This window comes from Ascaphus truei, chromosome 15, assembly GCF_040206685.1.
Source record: "Ascaphus truei isolate aAscTru1 chromosome 15, aAscTru1.hap1, whole genome shotgun sequence".
Classification (NCBI taxonomy): domain Eukaryota; kingdom Metazoa; phylum Chordata; class Amphibia; order Anura; family Ascaphidae; genus Ascaphus; species Ascaphus truei.
This window is the reverse complement of record NC_134497.1, coordinates 17,647,140-17,666,717: the sequence shown is the minus strand read 5'-3', so window position 1 is coordinate 17,666,717 and position 19,578 is coordinate 17,647,140. Positions and strand designations below refer to the sequence as shown.

At 44.2% G+C, this 19,578-nt stretch overlaps 1 protein-coding gene across 1 annotated transcript; it reads right to left on the bottom strand.

The window, feature by feature from the left end:
• Positions 1-4,625: 4,625 nt before the first annotated feature.
• LOC142466623 (uncharacterized) lies at positions 4,626-19,023 on the bottom strand. Its single transcript, XM_075571843.1, has 8 exons — positions 18,905-19,023; positions 17,722-17,854; positions 12,066-15,870; positions 11,533-11,637; positions 9,248-9,388; positions 8,123-8,171; positions 7,018-7,078; positions 4,626-6,854 (listed from the first exon to the last, which is right to left on the bottom strand). Exons 2-8 carry the CDS (start codon positions 17,837-17,839, stop codon positions 5,320-5,322), a joined length of 5,814 nt encoding a protein of 1,937 aa, XP_075427958.1. The 5' UTR covers positions 17,840-17,854; positions 18,905-19,023; the 3' UTR covers positions 4,626-5,319.
• Between the last annotated feature and the right edge of the window lie 555 nt (positions 19,024-19,578).

The following is a 19,578-nucleotide window of genomic DNA, read 5'->3' as shown; positions in this document are numbered from 1 at the left end:
GTTTTGCCAGTTTTCCAAGATAAACAATGAGTGATAACTCCGGAGAGATGATAAGAAAAGGTCAGGTGTCCACCCTGAATTCCGAGTTTATTCTTAATTCTGTATTAAAGGATTGAGGGTGTTCTTAGTAATTAACCTCTGCAGGTGATCTGTGGTTACAGTATCTGAGCAAAGGAATGGAAGCAGGCACACAGTCTTTCTAAAGGTGCAGTTTATTGTGCCACCAAAGGTCCGACGTTTCGGCAACCCAGTTGTGTATAAATTGTGGTATGTTTAGCATGTTCTGAAGCCCTCTCCTTAATAAAGGCAATCTATTTGCTGAAAATGTTGGACCTTTGGTGGCACAATAAACTGCACCTTTAGAAAGACCGTGTGCCTGCTTCCATTCCTTTGCTCGAGTACTTCTGGGATGTCTGGACCTCCCTGGATACAGCGCACCGGCAGATAAGTACCCCCCTCCAGCACCTACCAGTGGTGTGCATGTGCTTCTATATATGACTGTTACAGTATCTGAGACAGCTTGTTTAAACTGCTTGAACCTTGTGTAGTGGGTGCCAATGCCCATCTTGGTTTTGATGTACCATTGTTGAGCTTATTTCTGAATTTATGTACATTTGCAGATTTACACTTCTAGCAATAGAATCCATAATATATGGACGGAAGCAAATGATAGGACACAGTTTTCTTTGACCCCCTAAGCATAATCATAGTGTTTCTCTGAGGTGGTGTTTCCCAGTTAGTATATTTTACTGCCTTTTATCCGTCAAGAATTGACAAAGAATAAAATCTCAGCACTAATGGCATGTGTGTCAGGCGCAGGGAGTGTCAGGCGCAGGGAGTGTAAGGCGCAGTGAATGTCAGGTGTAGGGAGTTTCTGGCGCAGGGAGAGTCAGGAGCAGGGAGTGTCAGGCACAGGAAGTGTGAGGAGCAGGGAGTGTGAGGAGCAGGGAGTGTGAGGCGCAGGCAGTGTGAGGAGCAGGGAGAGTGAGAAGGAGAAGGGAGTGTGAGGCACAGAGAGTGTCAGGCGCAGGGAGTGTCAAGCACCGAGAGTGTGACTTTGAGTTTAGTGTCAGGCATATGGAGTTTCAGCCACAGGGAGTGTGATCTGTGTGTCAGGCATATGGAGTTTCAGGCAAATGGAGTGTGAGTTGAGTGTCAGGCACATACAGTAGAGTGTGAGTTGAGTGTCAGGCACATGGGGGCTCATTCAGGTAGCTTCGATAACTAACTCATCGAGCATTTGGAGCACTTCTCATACGATTTGGCAGACAGTATGTAGCTATACAAAAAGCTTCGATACCATGCCAAAATCGCTCGCGGCATGCTTCTCCCGAGCGGCAGCGCTCCTGCTCAGACAGACCCCGCAGGAGCTCACAAACAGCTCAAACTCACATTTATTGTGAAATCAACCTATTCTAGTAGCTCCGACAATCTCATCACGGCTGCAACTAGCGAGCAACTCGCAGGGTGGCGTGATGGGATTTGCAGTAGGACTTAGAAGAATTGGATTGAAGCCTGGAGTCTCCGGGGCTGATACACCTTATTACTTATTAACCCCCGGCTTCCATGCTACGTAATTAAAATACATTTACAGTAAGCTTCATTACCTTAGCGGTTTGCGTTAAGGTAATGAAGGAGTTAAATACCAATGTCCAGTTTATTGTGGGTAGAGGAGATGGGTGAAGGTGGGATTTGGCCCGTGGCGGGTGTTTATGCCTACTGGGAGGGTTGCGGGAGGAGTTAACCCCTTCATTACCTTAGCGGTTACTAACAATCAATGGCGGATTAATCAACATATGATCGTGGACTTCTTTGCATCGGCTGCTTGGAAGCATTGCATTGTGGGTCGAGATGATGCCCGAGTAGGATTCGGAGGGCGAAGATGGCAAAAGTAAGAAACACATTGATTGTATGTTATTTAATTGTGTATTTTTTTAGGTTGTCCATTGACTGCCATTGTGCTTATCTATGCCCCCTTTCTGTGTATAGGTAAGCACAGTGACAAGCAAAGCATTTTTAGGCAAATGCTTGTTTTTATTTCATTGTAATGTAATGTATTGCATTTTGTTATGTGTTTTTTGTTTAGGATGCCCATTCATTGCCATAGTGGCAATCCAGGTCCATATTGGGGGCATGGTTTACCACTGTGACAATCGATGGGTAGAGGGGGTGGGTTCCACTGGGGGGGGGTGGTTAGGCCTCTCGGGTGGGTAGTGGGAGGGGTTAACGCCTTAATTACCATAGCGGTTATGGTAGTGAAGGGGTTAACTCCTCTTGCAACCTTCCCGGTTAGCCTAAACACCCACCCTGGGACAACGACTCCCCCTTCTACCGACAAGAAACCAGGTACTTGGGTTTAACCCCTTCATTTCCATAGCGGCTTACCTGTTTTGTATTTTATTTTAATAACAACATATTGAAGCAGGGGGTCTCCAGAGCACAACCAGATTAATTGCAGATCTGGGGATCCCCTGCTTCCCGAATTACAAGCCCCGGTATGGGGTACCGAAATCTCCTTGCATTGTTTAAATCTCCCGCATCACGTGACCGGAACATTAATATGCACAGGCGATACCGGCACCCCATACCGGGGCCTGTAGCTTGGGAAGCAGGGGGTCCCCGGACCTGAAATTTATGCGGTTCAGCTCCGGAGACCCCCTGCTACAATACTGTGTTAGTAAAATGTAAATAAAAACAGCGCAATCGCCTGTAAGAGCTCTGCAGGGAGACGCAGCACTCTCTGTGCAGCTCTTACAGACTGCGGGAAGATCGCACGGGGGAGAATTAAGAAAAAGGCTGAGATACCATTGCTGCTGCCCCGAGTAGGGTCTCCGATATTGAACCGGACTGGCCTGTATTTGGATACTCTGTCCAGTAAAAAATGAGAGATACAGTAATACTGGACATGTGTGTGTCCGGTATTACCTCCCTGGACACAGTGACCTGACGCACCTTTCACCACTGAGCCCAGTATTTTCGGAGAAGCCACTTGGCAACCCTAGCCCTGAGCGGTATTGGCATTTTCCTACTTCTCGGTTTGTAACTTGCGGTATTGCTTTCTTGTTCTTTCTGAATACCGTGATAACACAAATGTCAAACCGTTCGGTGGGGTCATGTCAAACCGTTCGATTTGGCAGTGATTTTATCGAAGCTACCTGAATAGGCCCCATAAAGAGTAATCCTCTTACTCTGAACGTCTTTGCCAGCTTTATTTTCCAATTATCAGCAAAAACCATGCAGGTTATTTAGTAACCACTCCCAGCTGCAAAATAGGGGTGGGGGGGTGGGGGGTTGGGGGGGAGAGCAAACGCAGTGCAAACGCAGTGAAAACGCAGTGCAAACGCAGTGCAAACGCAGTGCAAACGCAGTGCCCTCGATCTATCAAAAGAAAAATTTCAGTTTTGGGTGTGATTCCTTATTTTAGATAAATAAGGTACCGTTATTCTGAACTGATTTTCCCCAGTTTTGCAGACATTTGTAAATAACCCTCCTCCCTTAATGAGCACATTGGAAGCCCTCATTTGGTAACGTATTCCCTGTAGCGTCCTAATCCATGTGCCAAACATGATACTGCAGTGGTGCAATCTGATAAGAAATGTTTGCTGTACAATTATGGTGAGATTATCTGCGCTTACATGGCTCCTAAAAGCAGATTAAATGTGCATCACACACACCACACACTTTGTCCCTGTGCCACCTGAGCGACCGGTTTCTCATTTCCAGATAAAATCAGCGTTAGCACATCCTGAGATAACGTAACCCAAAGTGTGCCTCTGCACAACACAATACTTTCTCTAATGCTCTGGTAATCCTTACTAATGCTTAAAGGAACACATTACAAATCCTCCCTAATTACTCTGCCTGGGTTAACCCTTTAGATTCACATTGTTTTTGTACCTTATAACTTACTAGCTCATAATATATTTCTTTTTTGCTTATTTGGTTTCCTCCTGCCGCCTGCTACGCTTTGCTCTTATCCTCTTTGTGTCGGTGTAGCGCTCTCTGGCTTGTTTTACTGGGAAATAACACCTTATTAAGACAAAGTGGGAATACTTCTAGCCCTGTATTCTCTGTGTAACCCCCTGTGTGAGGCACTCACAGCCGCACAGCACCCTGGCAGGTTCCTCTCCCACATGACTGTGCTGGACATGAGAGCAGGCGGTAATAATGGCTCTGGATGAGGAGGGACTATGAGTGTGGAGAGCCTTTAAAAAGGGGGCGGGCTGGACCACCGACAGGGGGGCAGAGACTGGAAAAGTGTCCTGGCCCCGGTGGCTGCGGGGAGCCTGGCTGCCAGTCCTCTCGTAGCCGCCGGGCCTTGGCTCTGATGAGAGGACCAGCAGCCAGGCCCAGCCAGAGGCCAGAGACCATCCCCAAGGTAAGTCTGTATTTTATATGTATTTGGGGAGGGGTGAGAGTGGGTTTTGGTATACATTTGAAGGGGGGCTGGTATGTGTTTGGGGGGCTGTTTTTTTTGTATGTATTTGGGGGGTAGTGTTTCTCACATAGTGAGGTACACAACATGCTGGGCGACACATAGTGACGTACACACAACACATACACATGTACAGCCATGTATCTGCCAGGGAGGACACAACAAGAATAAAGTAACAGACAGCGTGAAGCTATATGCAGTTGTAATTTTATTAATTTTAAATACATTATTTGTGGATTAAGATACAATTTAGTCGGGCTAATACATATTCTGTCTGGCTAGTGAAATGTCCCAGTATTTTCCCAGCACTGCTCTCCTAGGCCTTTACTCTCTCCCATCCCCTCATCCATTACATCCACAAGCGCCATTTTTCCACATTCCAACGTGGAAACTGAATGTTCACATAAGAAGTGGTATTTCTTCTTTTCATTTTGTAACGGTCGTTCGATTACACTAAAGCTCTCATCTTAATGAATATTAGGTTGATCTGGGTGCAAACAGGGGTGTGGATGAGAGGAGTAACCTCTAGCACCACACTATATTTCATAACTGTGAAAGATCGAGGATTTTAACGAGTGAAATGTGAGGTTTCAAGGCCGAGCATCCTTAACATTTTGATTCAATAATAATCACACCACATTGCAAAATATCCCAATTTATAACTGATTGTGTTTATGATTAAATGCTTATTCGAATTAGATGGAGGCCACCCATATTCGTATTCCAGCATGAGAAGTTCAAACGTTTTATTCTCTTAACCAAATACAAGCTGTTCCAGAAAAGTATGTTCAGCTTTAATAGACAAGTATTTAATAATTTTCATTAAAGTCACTTTGGGGATAAAACATCTCAAAAGTGCTTGGAGAGTTATAACTAGTTACAGTTTATTCAGAACCTCCCTCAAAGCCTTGACCATTATCATTCATCGTGAAGACTTCAGAAACGTAGGTGTTCTGCTGGTTTTCATAACCTCCATCAAAGTAATTTCCTGACATCACTTCAGACATGCCTGTAGTCCATTGTCCTCCATTCATGTTCATATCGACACTTCCTGTCAAATCTACTACATAATTGTCTGTATTCCATTGTCCTCCATACATGTTCATATTGTCACTTCCTGTCAAATCTACTACAGAATTGACTGTATTCCATTGTCCTCCATTCATGGTCATATAGTCACTTCCTGTCATATCTACTTCAGAATTGCCTATAGTCCACTGTCCTCCATTCATGTTCATATCGACACTTCCTGTCAAATCTACTACAGAATTGTCTGTATTCCATTGTCCTCCATACATGTTCATATTGTCACTTCCTGTCAAATCTACTACAGAATTGACTGTATTCCATTGTCCTCCATTCATGGTCATATAGTCACTTCCTGTCATATCTACTTCAGAATTGCCTATAGTCCATTGTCCTCCATTCATGTTCATATCGACACTTCCTGTCAAATCTACTACAGAATTGTCTGTATTCCATTGTCCTCCATACATGTTCATATTGTCACTTCCTGTCAAATCTACTGCAGAATTGACTGTAGTCCATTGTCCTCCATACATGGTCATATAGTCACTTCCTGTCATATCTACTACAGAATTATCTGTAGTCCATTGTCCTCCATTCATGTTCATATTGTCACTTTCTGTTATCTCTACTACAGAACTGTCCGTATTCCATTGTTCTATATCCATGTCCACCATGGTGTCACTTCCTGGAAAGACTACCTGTGCTTCATAATTGGCCATATTCCATTGTTCTAAATCAATTTCCTTATTGTCACTTCCTGGGACAACTACTTCAAAAGTGTCTGTATTCCATTCTCCTATATCAATTTCTATACTACCACTTCCGGGAGAGAATCCTTCAGGCATATCTGAATTCCATTGTCCATAACTTCCCTCATTGTAACTTCCTGGGGAGAATCCTTCAGGTATGTCTGTATTCGATTGTCCATAACTTCCCTCATCGTAACTTCCTGGGGAGAATCCTTCAGGCATGTCTGTATTCCATTGTCCATAACTTCCGTCATCGTAACTTCCTGTGGAGAATCCTTCAGGCATGTCTGGATTCCATTGTCCATAACTTCCCTCATCGTAACTTCCTGGGGAGAATCCTTCAGGCATGTCTGGATTCCATTGTTCATAACTTCCCTCATCGTAACTTCCTGGGGAGAATCCTTCAGGCATGTCTGGATTCCATTGTCCATAACTTTCCTCATCGTAAGTTCCCGGGAAGAAATCGTCAGGCATATCTGGATTCCATTGTTCATAACTTCCTTCATCGTAACTTCCTGGTAAGAATCCTTCAGGCATGTCTGGGTTCCATTGGTCAGAACTTCCCTCATCGTAACTTCCTGGGCTGTCCACTCCAGAATTATCTGGTGAACCTGATCCGAAAAGGTCCACTGGGATAAGACCTGCAAACGGAGAAACAAATCCATTCAGTTAGTGGGCTAACTTGCAAGACTCCAGTCATCTTAATTTGGGGCACCTCTATATTGTAATTGTTATCAAACATGAAATAGTTCTGTATCTACTTATTATCTGTAGAATCTTGTTGTTTTAATATGAAAAACGTACCTCCAGCCATGCCAATGGCAGTATTCAGAAGACCGAGACCCATCTCAAAAAGAGGACATACCTGTTACAGAATGGAAGAGAACTGGATCAGTATCTCATTTAAATAAAAAGTGCGGCCGCTAAGGAAAAAATAAAAATACACCGGAACACACTACAAATGATTTCACTTTTATCAGTAATAATAACTTTATTTAATATACAGTAGCACTTTTCTCCCAATAGGGCTCAATGACAGTATAGCGCGTGGTACGCAGCACATAGGAATGTAACAGACACTGTCTCTGCCCAGGTGAGCATACAATCTATGATTTAGGTGCCTGGGGCACAGGGAGATAAAGTGACTTGCCCAAGGTCACAGGGAGCTGACCCTGGGCCGCTCCTTCTCCCAATGGACAGAAATAGAAGATGGTACAGTGTTAGCCCATAGAAAAAAAACAAAGAAAAGGAAGGTATAAGTGATACAGCTCAACCCCCTTATAACGCTGTGCTTGGGGTCCAAAGAATCACATCGCGTTATAAGCGTATCGCGTTAGAAATAATGTACAATTGTATGCATTGTACAATAAAGTATTTAAGAGACCAATAATCGGGTTGTAAAGTGTTCATAAATACTAAATTGGGAGCTACACTTGCATCGCGTTATATGCGGATTCGCGTTGTAACGGATTGCGCTATAACAGGGTTGAGCTGTACCTTTAATAGCCATGATTAAAAAGAATTACAAGATTTCAGGACTTCAGAGGGCTATTCCTTCCTCCTGTCTCTGTATGTTCCTCCAACTTACCAATTCGATTGTAAGCTCTTCGGGGCAGGTACTCCTTTTCCTAAATGTCACTTATGTCTGAAGCACTTCTTCCCACTTTCTGTTATTGGTATTACTTGTTATTTATATGATTGCCACGTGTATTACTGCTGCGAAGCGCTATGTACATTAGTGCCGCTATATAGAGATCTACATACTGTACATACATACTGTACATACATTCCGGCAGAGTTTCCCAACCTGCAGATGGAACCCTTGGAGCCCTGAAACACTTCACTCTTTTTAACCCCCAGGCTACCAGCAACGGAGAGTCCAAAAATGTGCTGTGAACTGGATACTTACCAAACCAGGTGCAATTCCGTGCAGCATCCCCTCTGCTATATCAAGCACCCTAATAACGCGAGGAAACAGTAAGATAATAGATAAACCGGTGCAATGCCCAACACCCCAGGATATTTTAAAACCCATACTGTTGTCATCGTTCAGTACACCTTTGTCATTCCCTGTACAGTTGATCTAAGCACTCTTTTGTATGATGTAGCAATCTGCAGACATCTTCTTGACATTCGTAGAATGTTGGAGGGATAAAACAAAATGGCTGCCCTTTTCATTGGCCAACTACAGTCCTCAGCACAGGTTGTGCAGTCGAAGACTGAGCGACTGATTGAGCCACCTGTGCTGAAGCAGGGATATCCCTAATACTTGGCCCTGTTGTTGGCCCTTGAAGACTGAACCTGGCCACCCCTGTACTGGTGACATGTAGATTGATTTTTTATGTACACCCTTATCTATATATCGACTGGTGGATAATTATATTGCCTTTAAGTGGTCCTTGTTGTTGCACACCGGCAAAATGTACTGTATATACAGTATATACATATATATATATATATATTTTTACCATCGGACTTCAATCCAGGAATATATAAATAAATAAATAGTGGTACCTGGATTGAAGTCCGACGGTAAAGAGACGGCACACAAGCATGAAATGTATAAAAAAGTGTATTGTGGTAAGAGGGCACACAGAGCCGAAATTTCGGTCCTCACGGAGGGACCATTCTCATAGCACTGCCTTGAGAAAAGTCCCTCTGTGAGGACCGAAACGTCGATTGTGTGTGCCACTTACCACAATACACTTTTTTTGGACATTTCATGCTTGTGTGCTGTCTCTTTACCGTGGGACTTCAATCCAGGTACCACTATTTATATTACGTGTACCTATGGGACGAGCACCAACCTCTACTACAACCTTTGGGAGGGCCAACTGCTCTATATACTATATATATATATATATATATATATATTTATACTGTATATACTGTATATATAAATACATACCCTGTTGGGGAGAACATTATGGATTGAAGTGGCATTATTTTGTCTTTTTGCCCTGTTTCTGACTCACACGACTGAAATGCAGACATCTGCTAATTTGCTAATTTGTAATAACACCTCGTTACTCACAGAAATCCTCTTATCTTCATGCCGGTAAAAATAGTTGCACAGTCTCTAACCACCAACGTGAGTACACCATTCACTTCCACCATCTGGGCTATTAATGTGACGTTGGCTTCAATAGTTACACCCAGAAGACCTCCTGCCAACCTGAATAAGAAACAGTGATTACTTTATGGTGGGGTCCTTTTATGTAAGAATCCTTGGTTAAAAGAACTAGTTACAGTACATGTGTACAGACAGCGGAAAGAATTGGAGAAATATCTAATGAACTGTTGCCCCTTTATATGGCTTGGCCTCCCTTTTGCCCACCATTGTAACTCCAGGGGTGCAACCTCTCCCAGGGTAGGTGGAGAAGGAGGGGTGCATCATTAATTACAGAGTATTAATGAGACAGTATTCAATAACTAATAAGTAATTTCCCAGTGCTGGAGAACCATTAACTCCATCCAAATATTCTCCGGCGCACGGAAGGATCTTGGGCCTACAGCATTGAAGAGGTCCCTCATCTTGCAGGGTTCAAAAGCCAGAACTGGATGAGCTGCCCCCCCCCCCCCCACATTACAAATACAGGATGTCACTTACATATCACTTTTTTGATGGTCTATGTGGCACGTGCCACACTTATAATGCCTCATTGAAGACATTGATATGCTGTTATAAAGATCAATATACAGTTACAGGCTGATCGGTAAAGATTTGGGATTGGTTCCATAACATGGCGCGTGCGCGAGGTACGTGGGAGTAAGACACAAACGCCTTATACAGCAGCGACAAAGCTAATTCTAACACTTACCCGGTTTGTCCCACGACAGATTCCGGGCTGGCGCCAAATTTTCCCACGCGCCAGCCGGAACCTCTCAGATCGGTTCTCCGATTGATGCCTCTCCCCTCTGCTTCTCCGGGTCCACCAGGTCCCCCGGGCCCCCCACCGCCATCCCCACATCTCCCTTAACCAGGGCTCCCTTTGGGCAGCCCTGGGCACGCGCGCCACGCGCACACGCACCCGATGCAGCGTGACCGCGCATCAGTGACGCGTGGCACGCTGCGAAAAAAAATGACAAACCCGCGTCTTCACGCGGGTTGCGGCTCCAGCCGTGTTAAAATAAGCTTTGTCGCTGCTGTAAGAGCAGACTTTGGAAAGTAACCAGAGATATGCCTCTGGACCTTTTAAGATCTAAGGCTGTTTTATTATTTCACTGTCTGATATTGCAATGAATGTACCGATAGCGTCATAATCCGCAGGGCGAAACACAACCGTCCGTCCTGTAACACACTGAACGCGTGCAAATTCAAGGAAAGGCCCTAGTACAGGGGTGGTCAACTTCAGTCATCAAGGCGTCCAACGTGTGAGGTTTTCAGGATATCCCTGCTTCAGCGCAGTCAATGAGTGAACCACCTGAGCTGAAGCAGGGATATCATGAAAACATGACATGTTGGTGGCCCTTGATGACAGGAGGTGGCCACACCTGGTCTAAAATGATTTGTATTCCAGTGACACAAAACATCAGAATGGTATTTCTGTTCATCTAATATATTTATGCAAAGGAGCTGGAGGACCCCATTCAATTTATATAGAATGGAGGCTAAAGATGAATGTTCTAGGCATACAGTGCTGTGCATAGCAAGTATTCATCATAATCCATATGGTTTCTTTGACTTCTTTGTTGTGTCTAAGAAGGATTATAGTTTGTAGATGTGACTAAATTACTGACGGACCAAAGCCATTTCTGTTTTTCCAAAGTAATCAATATAAAAGATTGTATTCTTAACAATTACAATTAAAAAGCGTATGGGGAACTTTCATTGTGCAGGGTTTCTAGGATAAAGTGTAGACAGGGTATATGGTCAGCGCACAGTGGAGAGAAGTAGTGTTCTAAACCCTTCAAAGAGGAGTGATCAGCTGTCGAAAGATACCATTAAGAGACTCTGACTCACACAGGGCTGTGTGAGTAGCATTTGATTATAACTATTTTTATACTGCTGCATTGAGCCCTCTTTCATATTCAGCAAGAGATCGAAGTTCTCATGTACCCATACTGAATCTTTGTTTTTCACGACCTTTTTTCCACTACGTCTCTCCACTGTGCGCTGACCATATACCCTATCTACCCTACTCAAAAAGGATCAAGGGAAGATCCTGACCTGGTCAAGCTGCCAACCAACAGAGGGGCCATTATATTCATTCTGTATTACCTGGTTTGATCCTATTATTGTGTATAAACACTGAACACTATATCCACCAGGTAGCACCATAGTTATCTGTAGTATCCTTTGTAGGATAAAGGACTCACCCATCTCCCCCTACGGCAATTCTTGTATACAAAAACACCTCCAATCCAATGCCGTCTGTGGGTGTTATCTGAATCTGAGGGAATGTGAGATCGATCATTCCCAACCTGGGAAATAAAGCATGAGAGAAAACCTATCAATAGTCATCAAAGCTGCATAGTCCTATTAGATTCTGTCCTCCTTACATCACATGAACCTTATTTTATTATCATCTTACTGTACATATATCTCATAATGGTCTAGAAACATTTTTTTTTTAAATATGGGGAAGGATTGTGCTACAGTATTTAACACAGTGAACCCTTTCAAATGTAGTATTATGTGATGGGATCATTATCGTTTCTTGCTTGTTTCCCCATATTTATGTGGGACAAATACTTTCTCCAAATACTCTTATATGGGTTCCTTTCGTATGTATTACACAGTTCTGAATGATGCCAAAATATTAAAAAATATATACATGGTTGTAATATTCCTGAACAAATCATGTTTATGTTTAAATCATAAATGTGCTTCAGAATACTACTTGACTCACCCAAGGGTGCCTTTTATGATTCCAAATATGCCATCATCTCCAAGCAGACCACCTTCACCACCTAGAAGGCTTCCCAACAAATCGCCACCTAGAACTCCTCCCAGCAAATCCCCACCAAGAAGTCCTCCCACCAACCCTTCATCACCAAGAAGGCCTCCCAACAAATCACCACCAAGAAGGTCTCCAAGCAAATCCCCACCAAGAACTCCTCCCAGCAAATCCCCACCAAGAAGTCCTCCCAGCAACCCATCATCACCAAGAAGTCCTCCCAACAAATCACCACCAAGAACTCCTCCCAGCAAATCCCCACCAAGAAGTCCTCCCACCAACCCCTCATCACCAAGAAGTCCTCCCAACAAATCACCACCAAGAACTCCTCCCAGCAAATCCCCACCAAGAAGTCCTCCCACCAACCCATCATCACCAAGAAGTCCTCCCAACAAATCACCACCAAGAACTCCTCCCAGCAAATCCCCACCAAGAAGTCCTCCCACCAACCCATCATCACCAAGAATGCCCCCTAACAAATCACCACCAAGAACTCCTCCCAGCAAATCCCCACCAAGAAGTCCTCCCACCAACCCCTCATCACCAAGAAGTCCTCCCAACAAATCACCACCAAGAACTCCTCCCAGCAAATCCCCACCAAGAAGTCCTCCCACCAACCCATCATCACCAAGAAGTCCTCCCAACAAATCACCACCAAGAACTCCTCCCAGCAAATCCCCACCAAGAAGTCCTCCCACCAACCCATCATCACCAAGAATGCCTCCTAACAAATCACCACCAAGAAGTCCTCCCACCAACCCATCATCACCAAGAACTCCTCCCAACAAATCACCCCCAAGAACTCCTCCCAACAAATCACCCCCAAGAACTCCTCCCAACAAATCACCCCCAAGAACTCCTCCCAACAAATCCCCACCAAGAGCTCCTCCCAACAAATCACCCCCAAGAACTCCTCCCAACAAATCACCCCCAAGAACTCCTCCCAACAAATCACCCCCAAGAACTCCTCCCAACAAATCCCCACCAAGAAGTCCTCCCACCAACCCATCATCACCAAGAATGCCTCCTAACAAATCACCACCAAGAAGTCCTCCCACCAACCCATCATCACCAAGAACTCCTCCCAACAAATCACCCCCAAGAACTCCTCCCAACAAATCACCCCCAAGAACTCCTCCCAACAAATCACCCCCAAGAACTCCTCCCAACAAATCCCCACCAAGAGCTCCTCCCAACAAATCACCCCCAAGAACTCCTCCCAACAAATCACCCCCAAGAACTCCTCCCAACAAATCACCCCCAAGAACTCCTCCCAACAAATCCCCACCAAGAACTCCTCCCAACAAATCCCCCCCAAGAACTCCTCCCAGCACCCCATCATCACCAAGAACTCCTCCCAACAAATCACCCCCAAGAACTCCTGACAACAAATCACCCCCAAGAGCTCCTCCCAACAAATCACCCCCAAGAACTCCTCCCAACAAATCACCCCTAAGAGCTCCTCCCAACAAATCCCCACCAAGAACTCCTCCCAACAACCCCCCCCCAAGAACTCCTCCCAGCACCCCATCATCACCAAGAAGGCCTCCTAACAAATCACCACCAAGAACTCCTCCCAACAAATCACCCCCAAGAGCTCCTCCCAACACATCACCACCAAGAACTCCTTCCAACAAATCACCCCCAAGAACTCCTCCCAACAAATCACCCCCAAGAACTCCTCCCAACAAATCCCCACCAAGAACTTCTCCCAAGAACCCATCATCACCAAGAACTCCTCCCAACAAATCACCCCCAAGAACTCCTGACAACAAATCACCCCCAAGAGCTCCTCCCAACAAATCACCCCCAAGAACTCCTCCCAACAAATCACCCCCAAGAGCTCCTCCCAACAAATCACCCCCAAGAGCTCCTCCCAACACATCACCACCAAGAACTCCTTCCAACAAATCACCCCCAAGAACTCCTCCCAAAAAATCACCCCCAAGAACTCCTCCCAACAAATCACCCCCAAGAGCTCCTCCCAACAAATCACCCCCAAGAGCTCCTCCCAACAAATCACCCCCAAGAACTCCTCCCAACAAATCCCCACCAAGAACTCCTCCCAACAAATCCCCCCCAAGAACTCCTCCCAGCACCCCATAATCACCAAGAAGGCCTCCTAACAAATCACCACCAAGAACTCCTCCCAACAAATCACCCCCAAGAGCTCCTCCCAACACATCACCACCAAGAACTCCTCCCAACACATCACCATCAAAAACTCCTCCCAACAAATCACCACCAATAACTCCTCCAAACAAATCCCCACCAAGATATCCTGCTCCTCCTCCGAGGAAATCACCATCAAGAGCTCCTCCCAACAAATTACCCCCAAGAAATCCTCCCACCAACCCATCACCACCAATAACTCCTCCTAACAAATCACCCCCAAGAACTCCTCCCAACAAATCACCACCAATAACTCCTCCCAACACATCACCATCAAAAACTCCTCCCAACAAATCACCACCAATAACTCCTCCCAACAAATCCCCACCAAGATATCCTGCTCCTCCTCCGAGGAAATCACCACCAAGAGCTCCTCCCAACAAATTACCCCCAAGAAATCCTCCCACCAACCCATCACCACCAATAACTCCTCCTAACAAATCACCCCCAAGAACTCCTCCCAACAAATCACCACCAATAACTCCTCCCAACACATCACCACCAATAACTCCTCCCATCAAATCACCCCCAAGAAGTCCTCCTGATATTCCTCCCAACAAATCACCACCAAGATATCCTACTGCTCCTCCTTCGAGGAAATCACCACCAAGAAGTCCTTCTGTTACTCCTTCCAATAAACCACCATCAAGAAGTCCTCCTGTTACTCCTCCCAACAAATCACCATCAAGAAGTTCTCCTGTTATTCCTCTCAACAAACCACCTCCTAACAATCCGCCTTTACCTTTTTTAGCACCCTCTTTCTTATTTTTTACCATAGAAGATTTATCACCATCTGCAAAACTGTATTTTTCCCCACTATTTCCCACTTCAGGTGCCTTCACTTTCTGCTTTCCACCAAGGACACCACCAAGAACGCCGCCTTTTTTTGCACTAGCAAATTGAGATGTTTTCTCCAACTTGTTTCCACCAGACATACTACCCCCTACGCCTCCTATTTTTTCACCCCCAGGAACATCACCAAAATCAACACTTCCAAAGCTAGTTATTGTACCACCTTCGTTCGAACCACCACCAAAGCCAACTGCACCACCCATCATATCTCCACCCAACATGCCACCTCCTTTGGGAAAATTGTATGAACTTGTATCCCCATCATACATACTCCAGCTGAACCCAGGTTGATTTCCAGTCACTGTTTCCCCTCCTTCATATGTACCCCAGTTTGAAGTAGAAGTCACTTTGCCATTTCCATCCTCATACGTAACCCAGCTAGCACTAGGTTCACCTTTAACAGTAGTCATTTTACCACTACCAGAGTTAGGCATTTGCCAGCTACCAGATGAAGATTGGTCTTTCCCAAAGGTAAATTTATCATTGAACGCCCCTGTGCCTACATCATTTACACCCCAGCTCGAAATAAACTGTTTCCCCCCGGGTGCCCAGTTTTCTGCGCCATTTGTTTCCCAACTAAAACTAGGGAGGCCTTCAAATGTCATTGCTCCATTTTTGCCAGTTTCCCAGCCGGGAGCCTGGTTGCCAGTTCCAGATACAGTCCATCCACCAGATGATCCTGCTCCCGATGTTTTGCTTGGGGCTTTTGCTGAATTGTGGCTGGAGGTTACAGCTGGGAGAAGAAGGAAAACAATTAAAAAAATTAGATGTACAAAGAAAACATACGAGTATACTTTCTCCATGCTTCGGTGGGTTTTCACAATCTTTATCTAATGTCCTTTGGGAATAAGACTGTCTATCCCTCCTCCAAGCTGGGTGCGTTTATTTGCAGAGTAGTAATTACAGGAGTAGTATCAGGGAAGTCTGGATTTAAGCATAAGTGGTTAATAACCAAGCCTAAATCCAGGATCCCCAGAAATATGCAAACCATATTCAATTTTCACAAGATACAGATATATGAAATAGTTATTTTAATGCTGATTGAACCTTTGTCAGGCAGCCTATAAATTTAGATAAGCTATCTGAAAATGTTTTTGTTTTTTGATGGACTGTCCCTTTATCATGAGTAGAGTACATTGTGCCGTATTAAAACAAATTAGAGAGCCTTATAGCCAATGGTCATCTTGATAGTTAGAACGTGTGTCCTGCACGTCACATAAGGGACACATTCATTAAGCGCAGGTACGGATTAGCGCACAGGATCCGGCGTTATCACCCATTGATTTAAATCAGGTGAGCGAACCCAGGGGGGGTTCAACTCCAGTCATCAAGTTGTCCCCCCCAACCCCCAAGTGGTCAGATTTTCAGGATATCCTGGCTTCAGCCCAGGTGGCTCAATCAGTCCCTGCTTCAGCACAGGTGGCTCAATCAGCCCCTGCTTCAGCACAGGTGGCCCAATCAGCAGCTCAGTCTTTGACTGACTGAGCCACCTATGCTGAAGCTGGTATATCCTGAAAACCTGACCTGTTGGTCAGTTGAGGAGTGGCGTTGATCGCCCCTGAGCTAACCCATACTTAAGCTGGATGAATGTTCCCCATATTGCCATATTAACTATGCAGTCTTCTGCTAGAAGACACCTTCTCTTGGTGGAAGACACAGTAGAGCTCAGTGAAATGGACGGGCTGTTAGGTGCCTTATGGCAGAAGTAAATATGGGCCATAGCATTAGTGGCAAAAGTCTTCAAGGTCTAAATAAATGTTTGATATTCTGTCAGCATTTACGTTGTTACAATATTACATAAAGAACACCATGAAGACTGTGATGGCAGATACAATAGATATCTTTAAGAAAAGGTGGGGCATCTCTTTACAAAGGAAAGGGTTCTTTACAGTAAGGGCAGTTACAGTGTGGGTCAATACCCATGGAGACTGTGATGGCAGATACAATAGATATGTTCAAAAAAATGGTTGGACATCTTTTTAGAAAGGAAAGGTATACCGGGATATACCAAATAAGTAAACATGGGAAGGAAATTGATCCAGGGAGTAATCTGATTGCCAATATTTGGAGTCAGGAAGGAATTTATTTCCCCTTATGCGTTATCATTAGATGATATATCACTGGGTTGTTTTGTTTGCTTCCTCTGGATCAGTCATCTAAATTTCCCATACTGTAGGGTGAACTCTTCATCCAACCTCATTTACTTTGTAATACTTTCAAATGTATCCTGTATGGTGGGTACATTTTCCCTAAAGTGCGGATGTCTTGATTGGACTCCCACAAAAGCAGAGATCCCCTGGGAAGTACTGAGGATATCCTAGCCCGGGCACGGTAAGCACTACTCCTTTATTTTTCTTTAAGAATCCATTAAAAATATTCTGGTAACTAATGAGCGCCTTCCTAAAAATAGTCAAACATCTCAACATTTCTATGTATATGTATATCATTTCTATTTTCCAGTGGGAAGTATGCAATAAATAAGATATCCCTTTTTATGTCAGTGCATCGATATTTATGAACCCCAAATGCCGTGGGTAGTAAAGGCAGAGAGTGTTGTAGCTTCATTACAAAGTGCCTGACATACCATCGCCCCAAGTCTTGGGCTCCGCTGGGAACATTTTCGCAGCCGGTCTGGACACCACATAGTTCGGGGACAGGATCACCAAGCTCCAGAGAAGCAGCATTTTCCGTGGGGTCAACATCCTTTGTTCCTGCACCTTTAAAGAGAATGGGATGTAGGTCAACCAATAACTTACAGCACCGTAACCCATGCAAATTACTACATGCAGTATATCAAGGGCATGCAATGTTCTGTATAAAAGTGGCATTTACTATGGCCCCTTGCAGATGCACTTTCCTATTGTCTCTGTACATTCTCCCAATTTACCAATTAGATTATAAGCTCTTCGGGCTTTTCCTAATGTCTACTAGTGTGGCTTATGTCTGAAGCGCTTATTCCTATTATGTCACGTGTGCTACTGCTGTGAAGTGCTATGTACATGGAAGGTGCTATGTATATAAACATATACATACATATTATAAACTAAACAATCATTTTCCTGGCTAAGTACTGTACAGTGAGTCCTCGCAAATCTGACACAATGTGTACCGCAAACCACTGTCAGATAGCAGATTGTCGGAAAGCGGGACCAATGTTAACCGGTGGCGATTTCCGTCGGATAGGCGAAACGTGCGGCGGATAATGCATTTTTTTATTGCATTAGCCGCTGGCGGAAAACGCGTCAGACGGAAAGCGAAATGTCGTAAAGCGAGGACAACCTGTATAATGCACCCTACTGTATTTATAAAACAAGCTACTTTTGCTGCCACTATTCCATATATATATATATATGACCATATAAGAAGAGAATACGATGTTATATTAGGATATTAAAGAGAAACGTGCTATGGTATTACATTATACTAGCTTTTATTTTGTGACTGTTTTATTGCCCTATGATAACTAATGTGAAACTGTCTGCCATCTTTTATTTTGCTGTATTCTCTTGGACACCAAAACTTATATTTCGAGCGGTGAAAAGATTTGATGTCATTCTACCCGTACAATAAAACAATAATGGCATACTTTTAAAGCTGGTTTTAAATAACCTACATTGTTGGAATGAACAAATGGCCATCATTGTAATCAACTGGTATTAAACTGACAGAGCCATTTTAATTCTGTGAATTTTGCACTTTGGACGAAGGGTACATCTGTAAGAAATCTATTCTCAGTCCAAAATCTGATAAGAAAGCATGAAACTTACCTTTCTCGCTTGCGATTTAGTGTTGGGTTGTGAGTAACTATGTGTTACTCTGCTTCCTCCGCCACTCTCCTCTGAACTTGATGGGTAACCGTGTCCTTTATATATGCCCAAAAGCCATCCTGGCGATCAGGGAAGGGAGGTGGGCGATGAAAGATGGGATTATATGTTGGACGCCGTACACACATTTGTTGCTTGCGATGCCGTCCAAGGTAAATAGTGATCAATACAAAAATCAAACAATAGAGCTCAAAGCATCGGACATCATCAAGAGGCATCAAACTACACGTACATCAGAGCCAAGATTCTGCGTAGCCAATTTAGGGATGCTCTCTGTTTGAAACTTTGGCATACAGTATATGTTTTGATATATATATAAAGTATATATGGGTCAAAAAAGCAGGCACACCAAATGGTACAATAAATGTGTCTTTACTAGTTCAGAGTTTCGGCGTATATAGGCCGTATGCCCAGCATGATAGATTTAGGCTTTTGGTCTAGCCGGTCATGGTATGAAATCTTATTTCCACCAGCTTACTGTTTGGAGACTTTGCCTCTATTCCCCCGTGAGAGTATTAGGTTCAGATAGTCCGTGTGGGCTATTTCCCTTTAGTGTGGAGGAATGGGTTGTGTGTGTTTTTGAATGATTTTAACTTTGTTATAATGGAGTATATAAT